This window comes from Cyclopterus lumpus, chromosome 24 (assembly GCF_009769545.1).
Source record: "Cyclopterus lumpus isolate fCycLum1 chromosome 24, fCycLum1.pri, whole genome shotgun sequence".
NCBI classification, from domain to species: domain Eukaryota; kingdom Metazoa; phylum Chordata; class Actinopteri; order Perciformes; family Cyclopteridae; genus Cyclopterus; species Cyclopterus lumpus.
In genome coordinates, this window is record NC_046989.1 from 7,645,013 (window position 1) to 7,669,748 (window position 24,736).

Consider the following 24,736-nt stretch of genomic DNA (forward strand, 5'->3'; position numbering starts at 1 on the left):
CAGGTGAAGTTAAAGTACCCCACGTTAAGCACACAAATAAACATTCCTGCCCTGAGTGGGTAGGAATCACGTTTGGTCTTTGAACACAACTGAGGCCTCTAAGGCAATCACCTTGATGTAACCATTCCATAATTATTACGCAAGTGTGCACACATAAATAACTGGACATGCGCAATGGTTTATGAACTGGGAAGTAGTTGCAATAACAACAACAACAACAACAACAAAGTGGCTGTGCTCACATATTCGTAGAAATAGTCGATATCTTGAGAAGAAGTGGCCCCACGTGGAGTTACAAAGTGGACGTAAAGCATGTGACATTATCTGCGCGTCGCAGGCGGCTGAGATGCAACAAAGAACAGTTTGTGAAACTCCGCCCTTATTCGACCGATTGGTTTCAATCCCGGAGCGGTTTTAGGACCCGGGTGGAGAGGGTTACAGCAGGCGCGCTGACACGTGTGAACACACGGAAGCATCGTCCTCAAGGGATCATATGTATCCGTTCTCTTGTCACTGTGATGTATTTAACTTTCACACCGTTCAGTCGCACATCCGACCCACGGAACTAACTTCAAAACTATAGAGGGAGGAAATGCCGCTCAGGCTGGAAGTTGTAGAGCCTTCCTATACTTGATTAAATAAGTATGCTGGAGATTTTTAAACAGCCTTTTGACTTAAGTTTAAACTTCTTCTTTTTTTTTTTAAATGAAAACATGAAGTCGTAAGCCTGTCGGTCGCTAACAGAAGTTCAGGATTGACCCATGAAACACGGCGAATTGTTGCCCCCCCCCTTTTTTTTCTAGTGAAGTTTGTTGTGGTTCGACCCCACACGGATTGTTGAGCGCGCAGTTCATACTCCATGAGTATATTTAGCACGCTGCTTTAATATGAGCGAGAAGCTACCGTTAGGAGACACCGCGCTGGACGCGGACCAGTCCTCGCCGGACTTGGAGAACCACGTCCGCCTGGAGGAGGGAAACGCGGAGCAGCGCGCCGACGACCCGAGTCATCTGGACGGGCACGAAGCGCTGCGACCCACCCGCCTGTACAAACGGCGCTGGATGATTGTCCTCCTCTTCAGCTCCTATTCACTGTGCAACTCCTTCCAATGGATACAGTACGGCATCATCAACAACATTTTTATGAAGTTCTACAACGTGGACGCCTTCACCATAGACTGGATGTCCATGATCTACATGCTGACATACATCCCCTTCATCTTCCCGGTGACCTGGCTGCTGGACAAAAAGGGGCTCCGGGTCATCGCGTTGGTGGCCACTGCGCTCAACTGTACCGGCACGTGGATCAAAGTGGCCAGCGTCCAGCCCAACCTGTTCGCCGTCACCTTTCTGGGACAGTTCTGCTGCTCCTTGGCGCAGGTGTTCATCCTCGGGATGCCGTCGAGAATCGCGTCCGTGTGGTTCGGTTCAGAGGAAGTGTCCACCGCCTGCTCCATCGGAGTCTTCGGGAATCAGGTAGGCTGAGGCAGTAAATAGGTCACTCGATCAATAGGTCACTTTATCACTGATCACGTTATGGATTAGCCAACATTAATACATCCTGATCTATTTGGAACATCTGCGTAATTACGCACGTTCAGGGGCAAGCCACAGCATCGCTTGCTTAACGTGGGAGTGAATGGCAGCAGTATACAGTGCAGCAGCATGCAAGAAGTGACAACCGGTGTGTACATAAATGCAGTCACCTTTTCATGAAGATATTGTTTTTGTAAGAGTGAGAGACGAAGACAAACCCGTTTCATCTGTTATACACACATGAAACAGTCAATTCACAGCCACTTATCATTTACCAGCGATGACCACGGCGATGAAAAGGATCAGATACAACCTCTCTTTTTAGCTTGTCAGGTGGTCAAACCTCTGTCTACTTACCCTCTGCCATGGCCATAATAGGAAAGAAAGGGGTAATACAAAAAAGAAAATGTAGATGTGAACAAGATGTCTGTTAGAAACAAACTAATAAAGGATCCACATTTGTGTAAATCACCAATATCCTTTTGGGAGTTGGAAGGCAGCAAAGTAATACTCTCTAATTTAACTACACTGGGAAGGTATGTCTTTTAAGATCATCAGGCTCTCTGGAAAGGCTACTCCACACATGTTTGGTCTTGGCCCAGGGAACACCTCAACTAATTATGGAAAAAGGACAAAACATTAGAAGAATATGTCATTGTTATCTTCAAACATTTTTTGAAAGGAAAAGAAACGAGGGCAGAATCTTGTAGTATGTCCAAAAATCAGTGTGGCAGAGCAGCATTGTGCCGCTTTTTATGTAAGCTCTCAATCATCCAATGTAACACCAAACAAACAACACCTACACGACTTACAGTGCGTCCATTCCAAGTAAAATGTCACTGAGAAGTCATGGCGTGGTGCGGGATAGCTCTGTGTTTGTGATCTTTGTGTATTCAACACTTTGGCCTTCAGTCAAGTTCAACACCACACTCAAAACTGCCTTGATCAAACTTTCCTTCCTCTTATTCACACTAACACTTCCAGACAGCCAGAATACTTTGAAGATATCAGAGCTTATTTTCTTAACATCAGAAGCTTTTTAAAGACCTATTAAAGAATACACTTTAGACCTGCTTTTCATGAAAAGTGTCGTGAGATAACTAACGTCTGTTGAGATTTGGCGCTTTATAAATATAATTGACCCAACTTGTCTCGTGTCATTTGTGCGTGACAAACAATTTTCAAGGCGTGATAATAAATGACGAGGACTAGATATCATGGATCCGATCAACAAGTCATAGATTACTTTATTGCATCCTAACTTCCTTAATGTAAGAGCACATATCATATTAGTCTCTCCAATGGTCTTTATTAAACAATAAAGTAATTCATGACTCAAAGACATAACACTAAAAAAGTTATGAATTGATAACGTAAAACTGTTAAATTCTAGATTTGAAATGACACGCGTACAAAATGAGACTTCTTTAAAGTTAAATGTGTTTGGTTTTTCTGGGGTCACTTTTATCCGGACAGTAAACAGAGGCTCAATTGCATCAGTGAGTTATTGATCAGGGCAAAAGTAACTCCAGCTGTGATCGCTCTCATGGCTTCTCTGAGAAAAAACACATTTCTACTACACTGCGTGCACAAGTATTAGGCAACTTGTAATTTTGAGGATTAACTTTATTATTGAACAACTACAGTGCTCTTAACCTTTTTGACCTCGGGGCCCAATTTTTCAAGTACAAAGTGGCCCCTTCAAATAGTAACACCGTATTGGTTTAACCTGGGTTTGATTTGTATTCAATAACTAAATCAAATCCACTTACAGTTGAACAAGCAAAAACATGATTCAATGTGATCACAAAGACATTTGTTCATCATGTGTATATAAACCTGTGCATACAACAACAACAAGGAGAACAAATCAAGCTAATACAAGAACAAATGTAAAGGCTCAAGTCAGGCTTATTAACACAAAAATAACTAATACATATATTTTACTAGAGAGGGACTCAATCAGGAGCCCATTTTAATTTCTCTTGAAAAAACCCACGAGCGCTGATGTTTGGTCTCGAAATGCCGCTTTAGCTTTGAGGCTACAGTGCTGCGTTGGTAGCGTTAGCTCACACACACACACATACACTACACACTGGGCTCTGTCTCGTCACCTCCGTTAATAAAGCCATTCTTAGTGAAGTCGGGATTGTACTTGCGCAAACATTTAGACTTTTGGTGTTTTTATCACGACTTTCGTCTTCATTCTTTGGTTTTAAATACTTCTCTATAACTTACAAGTTACAGCCGGCCAAGTGTCTTCTTCGGCCTATTGGCGCTTGTAAAACAACTGACTGACGCATTACCGCCATCAAGTGGTGGGAAGCTGTATTGTAACTGAGCGTCTCATGGATAACAGTAGTAACTCTGGTGTCTTCAATTGATAACCTATGCGGTAGCGCGGCACTCGCAAAACTGAAAGATGTTTGCGGCCCTCTAGGTGGTGCTCGCGGCCCAATCAGGGGCCGCGGCCCCATGGTTAATAATCACTGCTCTAGGTCATATTTCAAAACTGGATTTTGTTCTGTTGGCTATCAACTTTTTGTGCAGCAGCAGCCGCCGCCTCCCAGACTCTGTTCAGAGAGGTGATCTGTTTTCCTTCACCGTAAAACTCCCGTTAAAGAAGGGCCCACAAGTTCTGTGCCCGTTTCGGATCCATCTGGGCCGCCAAGAGTCGCTCTCATCTCATCAGTCCAGAAAACCTCTGAGAGAAATCTGCCTTCAGATATGTCTTGGCCCAGTCTTGACGTTTCAACGCTGGTGTCTTGTTCAGTGGTGGTCGGGTTTCAGCCTTCCTTACCGTGGCCATGTCTCTGGGCACTGAACACCTTGTACTGCTGGGCACTCCCGGTAGGCTGCGGTTGTAGAATATGACAGCACTGGAGGATAACGGGTTCCTGGTAGCTTCACATTTGATTCTTCTCAAATCTTTGGCACTTAATTTGTGTCTTTTCTCTCAACATGTTTCTTGACAATTGCAACACAACATTGGATGGTGCCTGAGGAAAAGAAACTGCCTAACAATTATGCTCACCTTGACATAGGGTGTTGATTCCGTTAGGCCACACCCTCCCTTCATTACACATCACCTGGTGTGCTTAAAGCACACAGTGTGTAACCTGTTTGCTTAATATGGCAGCAAGCTGTTAGGACTCTAACAGCCCCACTTTCGGACAGTTAAAATGCAGCAAAACAATACTTTGACGGACAACCATGAAAAGGCACTGCTCTGTGGCAAAGACCGGTCCAAGGTTGTAAAGTATCCCGCTGCGGGCCTTGCGTCAATGCAGTGGACTCCAGGACTTTTGGGCAGCGCCATCTCCATTGGCTCACGGTTAGACGTTGAGACTTTACAGACGGACCTGGCAGAGCCCGTCCCCAAGGCGGAGACCAAACTTTACCACCGTCGCTGGCTCATGCTGTTTGTCTTCAGCGCTGTCTCAGCCAGCAATGCCTTCATGTGGCTTCAGTACGGCATCATTAGCGACATATTCACGCGCTTCTACAACATTAACTCGATGGCCATCGACTGGCTGTCCATGATCTATCTGCTCGCTTACGTTCCACTCATTATGCCCGTCCTGTGGCTACTGGAGAACAGGGGACTCCGGGAGGTTGTCATCGTTGGGTCTGCCTTTAACTGCATTGGTGCTTGGATTAAAATTGGTAGTGCCAGTCCAAGTATGTTCCTAGTCACCGTTCTGGGCCAGTTTCTGTGCTCGGTAGCGACCGTGTTTATCCTCGGTATTCCTTCTTATCTTGCCGCCACGTGGTTTGGAGAGAAGGAGGTGTCCACGGCTTGTTCCATCGGAGTTATGGGGAACCAGGTTTGTCTGAATGTCTCCTCTAAAAGCCGGCTCCACACAGTGAGGCAGCTGTCTGTAGATTATGCAGCTCTGCTGGATGCCAGAGTCACATAGGCCGTTTAGTGTCTCGGTGCGAGAGTCCAGAGAAAATTGTGTTAACCGTTTGCTGAAACCTCCTTGTTGTTTAGCTCTTTAAATGTAAAAAGTTCTGCATTTGATTATTCAGATGACACATATGCTGTTAAAACATAAAGCAACCTGATTTGGTAGTTATAAGACAACACATATTCCAAGTTGTTTGTTTTTGACAAAACGTTGTTTCATTGAACCGCACAAGCAAGTTTCAGATGCGAGACATTGGAGCGAAGCTTTCTTGAAATAATTAAAATATAACATGTATACTGAAGATAATACTGCTCCCAGCTACCTTTTTAAAAAAATGTATTTTATTTTTAAAGACCAATTGGGTCATAAAGTTATTAAATGTATATTAAACCAATAAATAATATGAAATTACTAAAATATACACTTTAAGTGTTGTCAAAACGAGCAACAATTGCCCCTTAATACTTATTGTGGTACCACTCAGTCAGTATATAGAATGTATAGAAAATATGTGACATTAAAGCATCCTTGATTTATTATTATGGAACAATACTTACTTTAATATGTATTGATTGTCTTCTAGCTGGGTATTGCCATCGGGTTCCTTGTGCCTCCCATCCTGGTGCCTAACGTGGAAGACATGGACGAGCTGGCTCACCACATCCGTATCATGTTCTACATCACAGCCGGAGCGGCCACCTTACTCTTCATCCTTGTGGTCTGTGGTAAGAGGTGTCATGTAGAACATAAAGGCTTAGTCCACATTACAAAACTAGTGTTTAGTTACTGACGTCTAGTGTTCTCCAGCCATGCAGACAGACTCATTTAATTTTTTTAATTTACATACGAACTAGATTAACTGGATTTAAATGCTGTTTTAAAACTGATTTTACTGGATCGTTTGTAACCACAGATTTGTTTTTGTGAATGGGTAGAGAGGCGAGCTGGTCAGTGAGTGAAAAGGTGACATCACCTCAGTCCACTTCCCCACATTGTATCATGTCCCTCAGAAACGTACTCGGACTTCTTCTTGTCCATTGTCCGGGCCTTTTTCGCTCGGTCCACTTGGATTTTCTTATTCAGTGGATCCTCCTGATGATGGTTTCAATTTACGGCAGACTTCCACTCTGACAAGAAGTGGACAAGAAAAGTGCTGACTTGCATGTTCGCGCCACAACTAAAACCTCCCTTGAGGGCAAATTCACAAAAAGACGCTATTGTGGTACAAGTAAGGTCCGGAGAAATGTCACGGGAACGGGCAAAAGTACCAGAGTATTATTTTGTCAAGGACATGTTTGTTCTAGATGTATTAGAAATGGAGAATCTACAAAAGGACTTTTTGTAGAAGGAACTGGCTTGACTTTACAGAAGTGAGTAACAGGATGTGAGTTGCGAGGAAATATGCTTAGTTCATGTCTTCTTTATATCTGCTGCCCATGAATTTTGACCCTCTTTGTCCAACCATTCCCTCAGAGTTTATATTTTTTAATTGAGCTGTTAGCACCTCCATATATAGAAAATCACACTTTTCTTCAGTGTTATTGAGGTGAAAACTAGAACCACAGGGAGGGAGATTAATAACAGGAGTGGTTAGTCAGAATTATTTATTTTTATACAACCATTATTTATCCAGGGTGAGATTTGTAATCAATGGCCAAGGTGGAATCGTACAAGCGCACATAAAAACACAGATAAACAGAATAAAAAAACTCAAACAAAAATGCGAAAAAAGAAGACAAATTGCATCAAATAATTTCCATTCAATGTCAGAACAAGTACGTTCGGTTCTCAAATGATTCTTGATCCTGTTTTCACAATCTGGCATGCATGTAGCATAATGAAATGTCTCGGGGGAGGTTTTACGGAGTACATAGAGAACAGTAGGCTGGGCAGTTGTACGGGAAGAGGAACTGGTTTCATGAAAAAGCTGTTGTACTGTCAGGACAGGGTGTGTGTGGGGGTCGGGGGGGGGGGGCTCATAAGCGTTCTGCATTCAGAAACACAAAAGCATGCCTGTGAAGGCATTGCATAGTGGCACCATGTACAACACAACAAACTGTTAGTGTTGTTTGTTTTCAGGAGAAAGAAGGATGGATATTTTAAATTCACCCACGTTCGGTCGTGTGATGGGATTCCATCGGGCAATGCACGGGACTTCTGCTTCTCCGAGTTACTCCAGCGAGATAATTCTCACCAGCCGGCCACAGTGGTTTCATGATATGACGCATATACTCGCACACCCTCGCGCATGCATGCGAGATGCCATGTGTGAGGGTTGTCCTGCTGGCAGGGCCATCTGTAAGCCCCACAGAAAGCCTGTGAGTCAGCAGGGCAGACACAGTCCCAGGATTCAGAGATTTGCATAAAGTGTGTGCCAAGCGAGGAGAGACAGAGAGAGATAGCGAGAAGAAGAAGTTTGGCCGCTGCCTTCCTCTCAACAAATTGTCAGCCAAAGTTCACCATGGAGAGAGTCTGCATTTAGAGACCATATGAGTGGATCTGGTTGACTGAATAAGGGGAATCCCAGAGTGGTGGTAAATATTGGCACGCACAAACGGTTTTGTGCGTGTGTGGACGTGTCTGAATGTAACCTGTTGCAAGGCTCACCTGGGCTCCTGGTCCCTCTCACCTTTATGCATTGTACCGTCAATCCTAGTAACAAGTGGAATGCACCCAATATTACCGTACCCCTAGGATTTACCCTTTTAGTGGGTTCAAAGTAAAAAGAAATTGAGTGAGTGAAATACAGCATGTATTGTATAGCTGTTTAAGACTTAAAATGCTGACGAAATATGAAATGTTAAATATGCAGCATGCCAATAATATACCAGGACATGTATAGCTGCCTATAGTTATACTACGTGTATGAATTGCATATCATCCTTCATGGCTGATCTCCCCGTTCACATGTAACCACCGTTTTTTATTTTACATGCGTGAGTTTGCAGCTGCTGTTCTGTGAGTTCTCTGCATTAAACATTGATTTCTCCGCATGTCAGTCTTCCAGGAGCGTCCTAAAATTCCTCCGACTCAGGCCCAGGCCACAGCTCGCAGCATCCCACCAGAGCAATACTCCTACATGGCCTCCATTCTGAGGCTGCTCCGAAACAGGCCCTTCATCCTCCTCATCGTCACTTACGGTCAGTCCTCACCCTTTTCCACAGTAATGGCAGAGCAACTCGTTTGTGCTTTTGAATTTTTCGAAGATATGGGAAAATAATATTTTATTTTTTCAGCATTATTTTTTATCTCTCACCATTAAAGCTTAATTTATTGACTATAATGACTAATTTATATACTTATATTTCGATGATAGATTTATAGCCTTTATTTATTTCAGGATTTATTGAATTAATCTTAAATGAAATGGCAGTTAAACCATTAACTGATTTTCAGGAAAGCCCCAACACTCCCTTTTTAACCACGCGTTTATCAAATTCAAATGTCGTCATAGATATCATTGTTGTGCCAACGCTCCATAAAGACAAGAGGCCAGTGTGTACAAAGTTTACTTGTAGTCTGACAATGTTTAACAAATGGTCGATGTGAAGATGAAACATGTTATGAAGGTCAAGGTCTGAGATATGAAATGAGTTTGGTTCAAGCTTGTCAAGTCACTTTGAAGTCGAACAGCTGTGAGCAGTTTAAGTAAACACTTTTTGACCTCTCTTAACCTCGTTTCACGTGACAACTCATGTGACTGTTATTATTATTATTAGTGCGTGCGTCTGTCTCTCTGACCTGCTGTTTGCCTGCGTATGATTTGTAATGTCACCGCGCAGTTCAGGGATCACAAACACCAACAGTTCAGTAGTTTTGTTGCTCGTACTTGTACTTATTCGTCAGCTTGGTGTATTTCTCAGTAGCCCGTTGGTCCGGCCGTATCGTATCTACCTGTCACTCTGTCTGCCGGCTGCACTCCCCCTGAAAATCTTGTTGTGTTCAAGTAGCAGACTTATTGTTGCGTGCTTGTTTATTTATGGGAATGTTCTTTCTGTGCAGTTTTATATCTCAGTTGCAGACATCAGCAAAAACTTTTGTTCGAGGAAAGAAACACTCCGTGCCGTCGTGTCCTTTTATAGAAATGTTTGGTTTGGGACCGCTCTCTGTTTTGGAAACCAGTCGGATTAGAACCCCAAAACACCTTTGACTGCTCACTTTAGAGCACTCTGCTCAATGATTCCTTGAACCTAAATGTTATGAATTATGTTTTGGTCCTGTGGGTCATGGTGTGCAGACTTTGTTTTACATTCTTTTCCATCTCCCAGGTTTGAACGTGGGTTGTTTCTATGCTGTCGGCACCCTGCTGAACCGCATGATCATCGAGCATTACCCCGTGAGTCCTGCCGACTGCGTCTGGATGTGCATAGACAGAAAGTATAGGGCCTCCTCTGTATTGCCATATACTGTATTATGCACACACTATGCTACAGCTCCCACAGTTCGACTGATTTCAAGACTTGACAAGCTGGTTCAGCTGTTATATTTTGCATTTCAAATACTTTTCTTCATCAAAATATCAATATAGACTCCTTCTAAATATGTATTTATGAAATGATGTTACTCTCCATGAGAAGGTTTTGTTGATAAATGTGACCGACTGTGTGCTTGATGTAGAAACTCACTTGTGAATCTCCCCACTGCGGGACTGCTGAAGGATTATCTTATTTGACCTTATCTAAAGGATATCTTATCATTCATCTCAGCTATCTGCTTTGTTTCAAACCATCAGGTCACTAATCTCTGTTCTATTGTCCTTGACCCCTTTAGGGAGAAGAGGTGAATGCTGGGAGGATTGGCCTCACCATTGTCATTGCCGGGATGGTCGGCTCCCTCATCTGTGGCATTTGGTTGGACAAAACAAAAACCTACAAGTAAGACGAGTCAGAAAAGAGCAAGAACAGCATTTTTCTTCCTGAAGGACATTTTTAGTTTCCAGTGTCGGGACTCAAATATTCACAGAGGGAGTCAAAGTTGTTTTGGACAACTTTGTTCCATTCTGTTTATTGTATCGCTGCAGATCGTGTTTATTGTTTAGGTGTGTGGACTCTGTCTGCTTATCCAGGTGCAGCAGGCTGCTCAAACAGTGATCTTACTGACCTCATGGGCCTGTTGGCCGTGCTGGGACAGCAGTGTCCACCCTATGGGTGGGGGATGGGGATGGGGATGGGGATGGGGATGGGGTTGGGGAGGGGGGTTTGGTTCTGATAAAGGGGGGAATGGGAAGCTGGCTTTGTTGTCAAATCCACGTCTTTTAAGTACTTTGCAGTTTTAATTTCAACATTTCAATGTTATTACAAATCCTGTAGAATCCTAATACTGCATTTTTTTTATAATATCTTAATTGATGTGACATGTTTTTTCTTTCAAATGTAGTTAATTACAGATTTATTTTTATTTTATCGGTGTTACCATTCATTCAAATGTCAGAATGCAGTCTTGATTTATGATCACTGTGAACAAGATGAATGAATGTCTGTGTGACAATCTGATGTGAATTCTCTAGTATAAGTAGTGTGATTATGCTGTGTTTTAAAATGTGCTAGTGGGTCCTGTGTGCACACACAAAAACAAACTAACAAAATGGCTCCATAGCGCCCCCAATGGTCAAAAACTCCACAATGCGTCGAAGAATGAGATAATCTGTCTATCATTAAATCCGACTGTTTTTTAATCTGAATACATTTTTAAATGACCTGAGAAGCTCCAGTAGTCTACTGCAGCGTGGAGAGGTACACTGCAGCAGTACTCTGTATATGTTGTCACTTTAGTGCTCATTGTTGTGTATATCTTTCATGTGTGTTTCCAGGCAGACGACCCTCGCAGTCTACATCATGGCTCTGGTGGGGATGGTCGTCTATGCTGCAACGCTCGATCTGGGACACCTCTGGGTGGTCTTCATCACCGCTGGAGCTCTTGGGTATTTATTCATTCATTCTTCGATGGGTATAGAAGTACTTTGATGTTGCTATACACTTAATTTGTTCAGCCAAGAAAACAGAAATAAAATGTATGAAGAAATATTTATAACCAAACTTGATGCATTATATCCTATTTAAAACCAGCTAAAGTGACCTTAATAACATCACATGTTAGGTTCTAACTATTTGCACATTTCGTATAAGGAGGCTCACCACTGGTTTATTTTACTAATATAAATCAGTGATGGAAAACTTCTGGAAATCTGCAACCCTGTTCCATAATTTCTCCGAATGCAATATTTCTGATGTTATTTGTAACAACAATCTACAGACGTGTTTATTTAGAGATCATCTTGATAAGTATTAAGCATATACACAGTAGGGTCTAAGAGGAAGATGTGCCTCTACATACTGACCCAGTACACACACTCAGTATATAGAGCAGAAGTGATGAGCCTCTTGCTCAGGGGATAAGAACATATGTGTGGATACAGGCCACAGTGGTGTGGAATCATCTCTAACAGTTCATTTAATTGACATCATAACTGTTTTCAATGAGGCCTCGGTCCATGCTGTATATTCAAAACAAACAATAATGGAATAATTATTAAAGATTACAAGCATCACAGTACTGTGCGTGCAATGCATTAAAATGAATGTTGTAGAGCGACTATGAATCAAAAAAATGTTGAAAGCAGATCTTGTTGCCAGCAGGACTTTTACATGCAGTCGTGTGTGTCTGTTGGTGAAATCATTCCATCTCTTCAGCGGTACCGATCGGTCTTCCACATTTCTGTGGCATGTTATCGTGCCGTGTATCATGCCGTGTATCATGCCGTGTATCATGCCATGCATGCATGCCGGCTATTGTACATCGTTCATGTGACTCTGGCTGAACTGTCAAACTCAAACGGAAAGAAAAGCTTAATTGTTAATGGAGACTAAATGAGCTCCAGCTAGCTCCACACTCCTGCTGCAATGCAGGTCAGGTGAAGGACCTGCACGGCATTGACATTTAGTAGATAAAAAAGATAAACAGTCTGTCCTGTGTGTTTTTGCATTCTCATTCATGCAAAAAAAAAATACTGGCTCTATTATTCAAAGTAGATCAAATTAGTGACAGAAATGTTGTGATTTAAATCAGCTTGTTCTTTTTTTAATGAATGATTAATCATTACTGTGTGTCCAGGTTCTTCATGACGGGCTACCTGCCGCTGGGCTTTGAGTTTGCAGTCGAGCTGACGTACCCGGAGTCGGAGGGGACATCATCCGGACTCCTCAACTGTTCAGCACAGGTGCAGCTCAACGACACACGTCATAAACATACAGTGCAGAAAAGCCCAAAGAGTTGGCACGAGAACAAATGTTTTTACTGGTTGTACAGACAAAAGTGAGTCATTCACCTTCTTTCACCTCAACAGTCACTCGGTGTCATTGACGCTTTCTAAAGAGACCCCGGGGACATGTATGAAAATGATACATGGCTCCAAAAAGAACAATAACGGCCTGCAGAATATGTGCTAAAGTCTGGAGATGAGTTTGTTACATGCAGACAAACATCAAGGCCTTTGCTGTTGATAAAGTGGAGAGCTGACGTGCTTCAGCAAACATTTGATTTTTTGCTGCGTTCTTTTATTGGGGTCGTGAGAGCGTGTGTATTTGTGCACCAGCTGTGTTCCTCACTTTTGCATTGCGTCCTGCACGCACAGGTGTTTGGGATTATATTCACCATCTGCCAGGGGAAGATCATCGACTCCTTCGGCACACTGGCAGGGAACATCTTCCTCTGTGTTTTTCTTCTAATCGGCGCAATATTGACAGGTAAGATCTTTTATGTGCATCATACGCCGTGTAGAGTAACGGCGTGTTCAGCGCTTTGTTTCTGTTATGAGTTTACTGCAGTCCTGTGGGGGGGGGGGGGGAACATGTTGAATTCCAACAATGCAGAAGATGACTACTGTGCCACTTAAACAGTTTCAAGGTCAACTGCTCTGATACAGAGACTGTTGCATTATGTCAAATGTTGTTTTATTGTAGCATGTACTTAAGAAAGACATATGTCATCTATTTACAAGAAGGTGAGTTTAACATTTACATTTCCTCCCCCCCCCCCTTAAACAAGATACAGTTTGGAAAAGAGGGTGTTGCCACGGGCATTCAGTTGTTCCCTCTGTCCCCCTCACTCAAGGTGACTGTTAGTAACGAGTCCGGAGGTGAAACCGTAATCATTTCGTTGTCCATTGACAGAGTATTGGAAAACTTTACATCACTCAGAAAAGTAATTAGCATACAGTCAGAAGACTTACAAACAGCAGTTTGTTTCCAGGTTAAATGAAATGTCTTCAGGCCTCAGTTGCCACCTCAGTCAATATTAAGCCAATAAGATTTTTTTGAATGGGCGGGCCCCTTCAGTGTTTTATGAGCAATGTATAACTTTTAAAATATCCATTAGCCACTGAAGCGTTACACATTGTGCACACTAGAAAAACACTGCAAGACATTTTGGTGAGTTATTATTTTTTTCTTACTCTGCTCACGGAGGTCAGCAGACTTACTCAGCATTCAGATATGAGTGGACCTCTTGATGTGGTCGTCGTGTCGGGGAAAAGAGACGCTTTGTGAGACAACTGAACTCCCACTTCTATGAAATACCGCAGAGTCCTATGTACAGTACTGGCTCTCTGAGTAGCCTTTTCGTGATTGAATATATTACATTCTCCTTACTGGAAATTGAGGTGAATGATTTAAGTTGCAATCAGGCTGTTTTCCATAATTTTACAAAGTAAGTTAGGGGGCATGTGTTGTGTTAGACGTACCCCACAGTCTTCTCAACAAGGTGCACTACTACTGCAAAGTGTCTGTGCACAAGAGCCACTTACGAGACGGTCACCACTTTTTTTTTTAATTAAATCCATTTTTCTACACTTTTTGTTTCATTATGTCATGCAGGCTTCACGTGTTATGTTTCTTTATTCCTTTGCAGGCTTTATTAAGTCTGACCTGCGGAGACAAAAAGCAAACCAGATGGCCAAAGCAGCAGTAAGTGTGGAAGCGAGAAGCCGGCCGTTGTGCTGCGTTTTTGTTTTTGTTTGTTGTGTACTTGAAGTGGAACAAGGGTGGTGGTATAGTTTCATGACGTTGACCGCACGAGACGGGAAAAGCACGGGTGTAAATAATATAATTAATAATGGCCGAATTCCATTTAGCCGCTTCAGGTTCTCCCAGAGCGTACCCGACATTTGAATGGACAGAGCCATTGTTAATGTTATTAGTAAAACCTGTGCTTTTCCTACTGGGACCAGTCAACATCGCTGCTAGGGGAAATAGGCCCATGTGTTATGTGTTTGCATGCCATTCGTTTGCGTGCAGTCAAAGTCAAAGTGTGTCTTACGCTCCAGAAATAACTCCCTCTGCTCCCTATTGTGTCTATTTGTGTTGTTTTGAGTCGGCCTGCATGCCAACCCCAATTTAACATAAAAATATGGGTGACTATGACCCGATACTGCTCCACTGCATGATGGTTTTCTTTCGCTTGCATGTGTTAAGTAACACACATCTTTGAAGATTATTGAATTTGTCTGGATAGTACCGACAAGTAATGCTTTACCCCCTGTGATTTACCCACTGTGCTTAATCCACGCTGGCTTAGTCCTTAACCAATGCATGCCTTTTATTTTTCACCACCACTGAATAACTTGCCAGCCGTTGGTAGAAGATTGTTGGAAAAAGAACCTGCAATGCTGCCCTCGGGAGGCGACATGATCGTGGACAAAATTGTCATTATTTATGCCTGCGTGAGTCTCCAAGGTCTGTGATGAAGTTGCTCGTGAGGAGACCAGCACTCTCTTCTAATGTTCGGACGCAGTGAGGAACAGAGATGATATACTCCAAAAGAGAGAGGTTAGATGAGATGATTGGTACCACTCGTATCTGTCTGGTAAATGTAAGCTGCTGCAGAGCCAGGAGACGATGAGCTTAAATAAGAGAAGCGGGGAGAAACGGTTGGCTTCCTCTATTGAATGGAACCAAATCCCCCTAATAACGTCCCAAAAGCTCACTTTTCTCGACTTACTCTAGGAAATAAAACTTATTTTGCACAATGCTAAACTTTTTTTTCCATTTACGAAATACAGCAAAGCTGGATTTGACTTTAACTTCAAGAATCTCAGTTATAAAATAGAAAAAGGGATTCATAAAAACTGCCCGGTAGATCAGATTCTGTCCCAGCAGCTTCATCCTGGGCCGGAGACTCGCGCCTCTAATAAGCACTGAATGAGAAGTGATTGGCAGCTGTTGTTTTAGGCGGCGGGGCAGATACCGGGACAAGACTACGGAGCCACGACGCTCATCTCCCAACCAGAGACTCTTCCTTCAAAGCCTGATCAATAAACTTTTCTGCTTCCACAAAAAAAAAAAAACCTCCTCAAATCTTAGCTCGACACGCAAATGCACAAAGGTACGCGCAATCATCAGCACCCTGTCGGTAATCACCCACTGCACTGCCTTCCACCCGACTTTTCTGTCTCACACTCGGTTTCTTACGAGCACGCTGAATTCAATTCACACAATGATGTGAAGAAAAAGAAATTTCACTTCACCTGTTTTATTATAGGCATAAATATACTTTTACATGTTGGTACACAGAGACTTAGATTTGAAACTACATCTTTATGAATGAAACTACAGTCTTATTTTATTCACCTTGTGTCTGTCAGTAAGCTGGAGCAAAAGTTGTAGAAATGTGCAGGTAAGATGATGTGAAAAAGATCATCTGGGCTCTTTTCAGTCACACATTTATCTTTATTTATTATTTATTTATTTAGTGTACAGAATGAGCGTAGAGATGTAAAGCTACAAAGATTGAGCAGAGTGGAAGGGACGATGGGTGTTACTGTTTTTAGAGGAATTCTCAGACTCGGCCATCTTCAGAGACCACTTCTGTGTTGACTCCATAAAACGGTTGAATTAACGAGCCTGTTTTGATTGATAGGGACCATCCGACTGCCACAATGAGAGCCCGGCTGCAGCATCTATCATCAAAGAATCCAAGTTTTAAACCCCCCCACGCTAACTTCCCTTCCGAGAGTCAATTTATAATGTGTTTTCTATTTATGAAAAAGAAATGCTGAATTAAATCTGAGAATGCACAATTTTAAACATATGCTATATATATATATATATATATATATATATATAATGTGTATGAAATTTTCTAAATTATATGAAAAAAACCAGTCAGTATTTTAAGTTTACAATTAATTGTGTACTATGTGTATATAAATAAATATATATGTATGTATATACATGTGTGTATGTATGTGTGTATATATATACACACACACACACACAGTATCCACGTTTTTTTTGGTGGTGATTTTGGAAGTAGATCTTTGTGATTTAAAATACAGCAGCATATTAACACGTTTCTAATCCATGGCAGTCCAGTGAGGGATGCGATTATTATATTATATTATAGTTGTGTAATATCTGTAACACTATTCATGTTTAACATGAAATAAAACAAGTTTTATAAAGTCTGTTTTTATTTCACGTGTTTTACATCACAATGTATATCTTATGGTGAAACTATACCTGACTGAAAGCCATAGATCATTGTAAACAAATGCACAGCAGCTCTCTCTCCCTCTCTTTTTTTCTCTCTCTCTTTTTTTCTCTCCCTCTCCCCCTCCCTCCCTCCAGTAATCACAGCATGACGTGTCGTCAAGACAAAGAAGAACCACCTGATGGATAGAAAGGGGTTGTCACAACATTTATGTCCTATTAGCCAGTAAAATTAAACTATTAAAATAAGTTAATGTCCTTGTTTGTAAAGAATAAAATTCACTATTCAAGTCTGGATTACAAACTGGGTAGCTGACAACTGCTGTGGGGCCCCAACGCCTCTGAGGGCACAAAGACTCTCTGTTAAGACTTTCTGCAGTAATAAAGCCTGAAGCATGCCCACCGTGTGAGAGGCCCTCAGTTCAAACCTGTTTTAAGGCCCCGATGAGTATACTTTGTTTTTAAATGCATTACACAAGTCAAGGAATGTATTTGTTTACATACACAATACAGGACAGTCACTTTTTATTAGAAATGTGAACATTCAAGAGAGAGTTTGAGAGAGGGTTAGTTGGAGAGATTTAGAGAGTTTTAGAGATAGAGTTAGATGGAGAGTTTTAGAGATTTAGAGTTTTAGAGAGATAGAGTTAGATGGAGAGTTTTAGAGCGTTAGAGAGAGAGAGAGAGAGTGGCTGCGTTCCACTCTGTTCAGGGAGTCCTGAAATGTGTTTCTGTCTGACGTGACCAGCTGTCCTACAGGTCAAATGTATGTTATAGATCCAGGATTAAATGCTGACCAAGATAAGATATTTGAGACATGTGAAGTAAGTGATTGCTTTTTTTAAATATTGATCACTGATGTGAACTCTGAAGTGGAATGTTAGTGATAACATTGATAACTTTGGTCTTACTTCTCCTTCTCACTAAGTTGAAGATTTAAGTTCAAAGGGATTCAAACACAGATGAAGATATAAAGGAGCAGACTAAATATATGATTCCTCCTGACTCCACAAGAGGGAGGTCCAAAAGGGCGCATGGAGACAATGGCTACCCATTGGATCTTTATATATAAATGATATACAGTAACTGCCCTAGACTATTGACTGCATTTGGTAGTGCACTTGCAAGTATGAAAATAAACCTTGTTCACAATAACAACAACAAAAAGGAGATTTCCAGAGCCGTGTGGTCGCTATAGACCGATTTCATTAGGAAATGTGGACGGCAAAATACTCGCCAAAATACTATCAAACAGCCACAATGTGGCAAACATACAGAACATATCTCAAGCAACATAACTTATTTCTTGATGTTGATGTTTAAATATTAAGATTCAGGCTACAAATGTAGTTTATGACCAACCTGCCTTATGACCTTTGAATAAATTATTTGACACATCAAGGACAAGATACGGTTGACCAAATTCGAACCAATGAGGACATCTAGTGGCCAACTGGGGTCACACACATACAGTGTGTATCTTTCGGTGTAGAAACAGAACCGCATACATGTTTAAAATGATTTGATACTTAAGTAATGATAAGCCCTGACGTTACTGGTGCTTTTTATTAGGACTGTGTAATGTTTTACGAAAGCTCGGCCAAAGGGTTTTTCCAGCTGCTGTTCAGTTTTGTTTAGCTCCAGACATTTACACACATATTACTGACTCTCCGTGTTTGCCTTGTTTAGTTATTGGTATTCTTTATTAAATAAATGTGTTTACTATACTTGACACTTGCATGACCTCTCATTTAAGTTGCAGCCTTTGAGCCGGGATGCTGCAGTTGCATCCACTTAACATACATACGTTACAGGAATGTCACCCGTTTGTTGGTGGATGCACGTGACCATTGTAAATGTAAATCAAGCTGCACAAGAGATCATGAGCTGCCAACTTTTCAAAAAACCTTGGGAGTGAGATTTTGTCGGGGATGACCAAAATGTTGACGCGCACGCAGCCACACACGTTGGTGGCTCAAATATCAGGAAATTGGAATTAATTTGGCGTTGTGCCCATGTTGTGCCCTGCATTCTGGTGGTTTGTGGGGCCCATAGTCGTTGATAGGGGCGGCCTACTGGAGATGGACAACATTGGTTACATTCTGTGAAGCAAAGACACGGTGGTCCGCCTCCAGGAAATGTTGGTTTAAGTAGATGTTATTTCATGCATGTGCAATACCTGAACTTATTCTGATTCATGTTCATCTGCTCATGACTTGCAGGGCCTTCTAGACTTGAGCTGAACATTCAACCAGAAAACTATTGTTGTGCCTCAATGACTGTCTATGTATCACAATATAGCCTAATTAATAGACATGTGTTTAAGATTTGACCAAGGTAGGTTGATTGACATTCTGATTACAATGGTATTCAACTAATTATTAACTGAAACCTAACCTATATTGTTAATAATTGTATTCTTAAGAGCAAAAAAGCAAAAAATGACACAAGATTAGTTAGGGAGGAATATTTTTCATTATGAAACAAAAAAGTGCAACAAATAAAGTGCTTAAACAGTAGCCTTTTTAACCAAAACAATGGTTCAACACATAAATAAAATAACAAAAAATGAGGTATCAGAGATCAGAATTTTTTACGATTTGTGGGCAAGGTTGTACTGGCCTGTGGCCTTCTTGGAGGCCTTGATGACCGCTGAGGGGGCTCCCATCTGAAGCAGGGCTCCAGGTCGGCCATCTTTATGGCCATGATGGAGGACATGGTGCCATCCAATGCCAAGGCTATTTCTGGTCTTTGTTTTATTTAGTCCCACAACTGAAAACACCCTCTCAGCATCTGCATTTGAATGGGGCAACACCAGGACCAGCTTGGCGACGGCAGCAAGCCTCTGAAATTCTTTGGCTCCTGTCACCTATTGAAAATGAACCAAAAACAAAATGGAAAAACATACCATATTTTGTTTTCATTAATACTGTAAGTATACTGTAACAAACTTCAGATACAACATGCATAGTTTGTCCTCGGCCAGTTAAAGGTCTTTTACGAGACATCTTTGCTACCTTAAAGAATTAAAATATTTTTTAATAACTACTCTCATTTACAAAAACATGCCTAATTCTATTGCACAAATGTCCTGTCTTTATGTTAAATTCTTTGGAATACATCTTACCTGTTCAAAGTGCTGTTTGGAAAACGATTGAGAGGGTCCTTTTCTTTGGCCTGTAAATAAAAAGATAAATGCTATGTGAGTATGCTCAATGCTATGATGTTTTGAGCATGCAGTATACCAAGAGGTTAACAAGGTGCTCTCCTGCTGCTTGTTATGACAGCTGAGTTTACATTCACCACACAAAACACAACGAATCATTTATTTCAAGATTTAAAGTTTAAGAGAGTTAACATACCTTAGTCTCTAAGTTTAAGAGAGTTAACATACCTTAGTCTCTAAGTTTAAGATAGTTAACATACCTTAGTCTCTAAGTTTAAGAGAGTTAACATACCTTAGTCTCTGCTCCTCCAGAGTGTCTCTTTGAACATCTTCTTCTGTTGCTAACTTCGGGACTCTTTGGGATAAATAGGATGTCAATGCAGCGAATAGGGTTACGGATGCGCTCCTTAGCGCCACCTATCGCCGGGGAGTTTGAAAAGGAACGAACGCGTCTAGGGGACAGACCTCCCACTCTGCCCAAAATCAGAATTTTTTTTTGCCGTGAGAAATTGGCTGTGTGGCGTGAGTGCGTGTGAAAACATGCAAATGCGTGTGTCACACGGCGAAACCGTGAGAGATGGCAGCTGTGCATGGCGGCCAACGGAGAAGCTCTTTGTTGGTGTTTGTGTTTTTAATGAATTATTTCAACTAACAATTAAAATGAATGCATGACATAACAATCATGTGATTTATCATTATTATACAGTTTAAAAGTGTCGTTTCAAAATGGGGTTTGTCTCGAGAAGTTGCAGCGCCGCTCCACGCCCACAATGTCCAGTACCACGAGTGTGTGGGGGGAAAAAAAGAGCAAACGCTGCGCATGCTCAAACCCAAATCGGATGGTACAACTTCTGATTGGCTGTTCGGCAAGTCGCGTGGTCGTCATCGGCTCGTCGTTGTCAGGCGTTAATTTTAACGTTATTAAATTAACAAAGTGGATTATATATAGTCATGCAGACAATGTTATTGTCACGTGGTTTACTAACACCTCCAGTGTGTGTGCGTGTGTGTGTGTGCGCGTGTGTGTGCGTGCGCGTGCGTGTGTGTGTGTTTCTGTGTGTGTGTGTGAGGACTTTCTGCTGTTATTTGACTGCAGTTTCATTGATTTATAAAATGTTTGAAAACTTTTAGGAGCACAGTGGGACAAAGAGGCCAAATGGACTGTTTTTTAACAACTTTCCCCCTGGGGATGAATAAAGTATATATCTATCTATACTGAGTGGACTGTTGTACTGGAACAGAGAGACTGACTGCTCATATTATGCTTTAAGAATAAATGAGCAGAGAAGTTGAGCCTTGAGCAGATTGATGAGGACTTTCATGGTGCTGGCGAGCAGCCTACAATAACACACTAGTGTGAATAATTAGTTACAGCTCTCGGTCTTTTCTCAAATGTGTGTTTGTGGCTGCAGTGCCATGGAGCTTTATTGTTCATACATGTCTATGCTGTCTGCATTGGTGATGTGTGTGTCTACTGTTGCTTTCTGGGGTTTATTGGCTAATCCCTCCCTATAAAGTCGTGGAAACGTTGGTCACCTACAAACGTATATTGCTTTTGAATGCAGGACTTTTACTCTTTATAGAGTATTTTTACATGAACATATTGGTAATTTCATTTAAGTAAAGGATCTGAATAATTCTTCCCCCACTGATGTACAGTGTACAGACATTGCTGCATGTCTATTCGTCCTGGAAGAGGGATTACTCCTCTGCTGCTATACATTTGTCCTTTTTTTGGTGCTATTCTGATCCAATTTAAGGGTCTATGCATCGACTTTAACCGATATTGCACAGGATTCTTACTTATGATCCTGATCACATAAATTCTCAGTAATAAACTAATAAATACTGACTGTAGGTAGGTACCTCCCTTGGCCACATGGTGGCAGCATTGTTACTTACAACCTCCTCTCAGGGACAAGAAAGCACAGAAGGCTCCAGGTGAGTAGCATGAGAGAGAGAGAGAGCGAAAACAATCATCAGTCTGTTATGGATATAGTTTGTGTCCTCAGTGCCATATTATGATTTGTTCTATTGCTATTTAATCATCTTTGAAAATGAACACAGCAAAGTCCTGGTTTTAATAAATGACTACATTAAACTTCTCATTGGCATAAATAGAGATAAAGTTGCCTCTGAGCAGCTCTGTTATGAGCTCATCCTGACTCCAGGCCAGTACTCCCATTTGACTGATTATCTCATGATCTCATTGTTCTCTAGTTAGCTAATGACTGATTCTTGGCATAAATGGGTTGTTTCTGTCATGACTTGTCATTGGCACGACAGGTTAATTTGCATGTAGATCAATCATTACTGCAAAATCCAGCTGCTAGGATGGCTTAAAAAAAAGTACCATTCTCTGCACTCTTATTTAACTCACTTCATTCTCACAAATGAGTTTTACAACAGCTGCCAGTCATCCGCCATGACTCAGATGCTTCTATTGTTATTCTCACACTTTAGTTCTGGAGAGAATTTTGGTGAGAAAAAGTGCAAAGAGGAGATTTCTGTTTGGTGGTATCGAGGATACACACGGCTGACATCATTCCCCTTTTAGTTTATTATTATTAGTTTATTTAGTTTGTTGTGTCAACACTATTTATACAGTATGCCGCACTGCAGAGTTTCTTTTTTTTTTAAATAACCTTTATTAATGTGGAATATATGAACTGTAGACAGGAAGGTCACAGAAGGACGAGGACGAGCAGGGTGTGAACTCAGGCTCACTGGGGAAACTCCTGAAAACATGCCCACCCACATGCAGAGGTGGATGTTTGAATAAGGCCCCTTGTATGCATATGGCATAGCTCTGCTTGGAAGAACCTACTGTGCATGCAAACAGTTAGGTCACTTGGTTCTTTCTTACCAAGGGCTTTTGCTTGTTTGTTGTCGTTTCCTTTGGTTGCTTGATTTTTCTGCATTGAAACTCTGAAAGTGTGTCTCTTAATGCAAATGGAGACTGGCGTGAAGGAGGTTGGAAAGAGGATTTAACCGTTTTCCCCCACTTTTCCTAGCATTTGTTAAATCGATTGTGCTAATGTTAAGACACATGGAGGCGTCTTCATCCACTGAATGTTTATTGGCTCAGACTAAAACACATCTCCATCTTTTGCTCTCGGATTGCGACACGGAGAGAAAAGATTATATAGTATATGCAATTTTAGATTCTGACATTGATAAACTTTGTGATAAATCCTCTAGACGTTCACAACTAAGAAACTATTACAGCTAGACTAAACAGATGGAAATTAAAGAGCTAATATAATACCTGAAAGGCAACTCCTCACACTGATGCAACACATCCAATATTCATATATAATCATTGACTGGCAATATTGTTTAAAATGGCTTAAAACATTTTGCTATGAATAAACTTGTCTGTCAAAAAAAGTGAGAGACTTTGGGAAATACACTTTTATGCTTTCCTGCTGAGAGTAAGTGAGAAAACGGATACACTAATCTTTTCTTATTCCTAGCATAAAGACAAGAAAAGGGTGAAAACTGTTCTGGAAAACGATAAAAGAATAATCTACAAAAAACAAGTGACAGTTTGTGGGTTTTAGAGGGAGAGCAATTGTTTTTTTGATGAATATATCTTATCTGTCTCCCCTGCAACTCTATGCAGAGCTTCTATTGGCTGCCTTTTCATTTATTTGTTACTGCAAACAATCCAAGCTTGCTGTTTCCCCCTCCAGTCTCTATGCTACGCTAAGATAGGGACGCCCTGATCTAAATTCTCGATAACGCTACCTGGGCTTTGAGTTTCGGCCGATAAGGAGAACAGATCAGAGTTTCATTGATAAACTGGGATAATTCCTTATGTGTAAAGATACATTGGGCGTGACTTAAACATTTCCGGACCGATTCCTAAAGTAAACTTTTGCAGCAACAAATTGGTCAAACCTTTAACAGGAATTAAAATTCCGATATATAATGTATATAATATATGAACATAGAATTGAATTGAACCGATCGGCCCCTTTGACTGACACCCGATCTAGCTATTTTGAGTCAGTATTGTCCCATTATTCGTATCCCTAAAACTGATTGCCTCCTGGCTCACGCTCCATTCTTAATGCACAGACATGTGAAGGAATGGTAATGTGACAGAATCACCAGCATTACCACAGGATGGGTGATGGTGTACCTCACTCGCCCTCGAGTATATATGTATCCTGTCTCTTGTGAGGATCCACGGCATGATGGTCAACTTTGCAATGTTGTTGCATGATGAAGTCCGTCATTGGCCTGAGGACGGCTGATCCTATCTGCCTGCTGCCGCTTCTCAGATGTTATCGACTGTCCACACCGGGATCCATCGTGCACCTGCAAACCCAACACCCTGAAATACGCTGCAGAAATCACAAACACATATTTATTCTGTTTCGAGTGGTGGGAGGAAAAGGCATTGTGCAGTCAGTTGTATGCTGTTAGCTAGTTAGCATGGTAGACATCAGATAGCCAATCATCATGAAGCATGAAGTGGAGAAGCGGGGGAAGCTGAAGCAGCAGAGATGGATGGGACAAGAGTGTATAGTTAAGAGGGAGCTGTGTGCACCCGAGCACAGCAAAAAAGATAACTGGATAAAGCCTTGTATCATTTTATAGAGACGAAATACAGAAACGGGAGGTCGAAGCTGC

General features: G+C 41.5%; 1 protein-coding gene across 3 annotated transcripts; it reads left to right on the top strand.

The window, feature by feature from the left end:
* Window positions 1-164: 164 nt before the first annotated feature.
* flvcr2b (FLVCR heme transporter 2b) lies at window positions 165-16,904 on the top strand. 3 transcript variants are annotated; one of them, XM_034527290.1, is made up of 10 exons: window positions 179-1,475; window positions 6,030-6,171; window positions 8,446-8,586; window positions 9,715-9,782; window positions 10,217-10,320; window positions 11,256-11,366; window positions 12,557-12,662; window positions 13,077-13,188; window positions 14,351-14,406; window positions 15,670-15,822. In XM_034527290.1, the coding sequence occupies exons 1-10, from the start codon at window positions 888-890 to the stop codon at window positions 15,754-15,756; spliced, it is 1,515 nt and encodes a 504-aa protein (XP_034383181.1). In that variant the 5' UTR covers window positions 179-887; the 3' UTR covers window positions 15,757-15,822. The 3 variants fall into 3 exon arrangements, with proteins under 3 accessions (XP_034383179.1, XP_034383181.1, XP_034383182.1); XM_034527291.1 differs by lacking the exon at window positions 179-1,475 and adding an exon at window positions 4,630-5,362; XM_034527288.1 differs by having other exon boundaries at window positions 165-1,475; window positions 14,351-16,904.
* The last annotated feature ends 7,832 nt before the right edge of the window (window positions 16,905-24,736 follow it).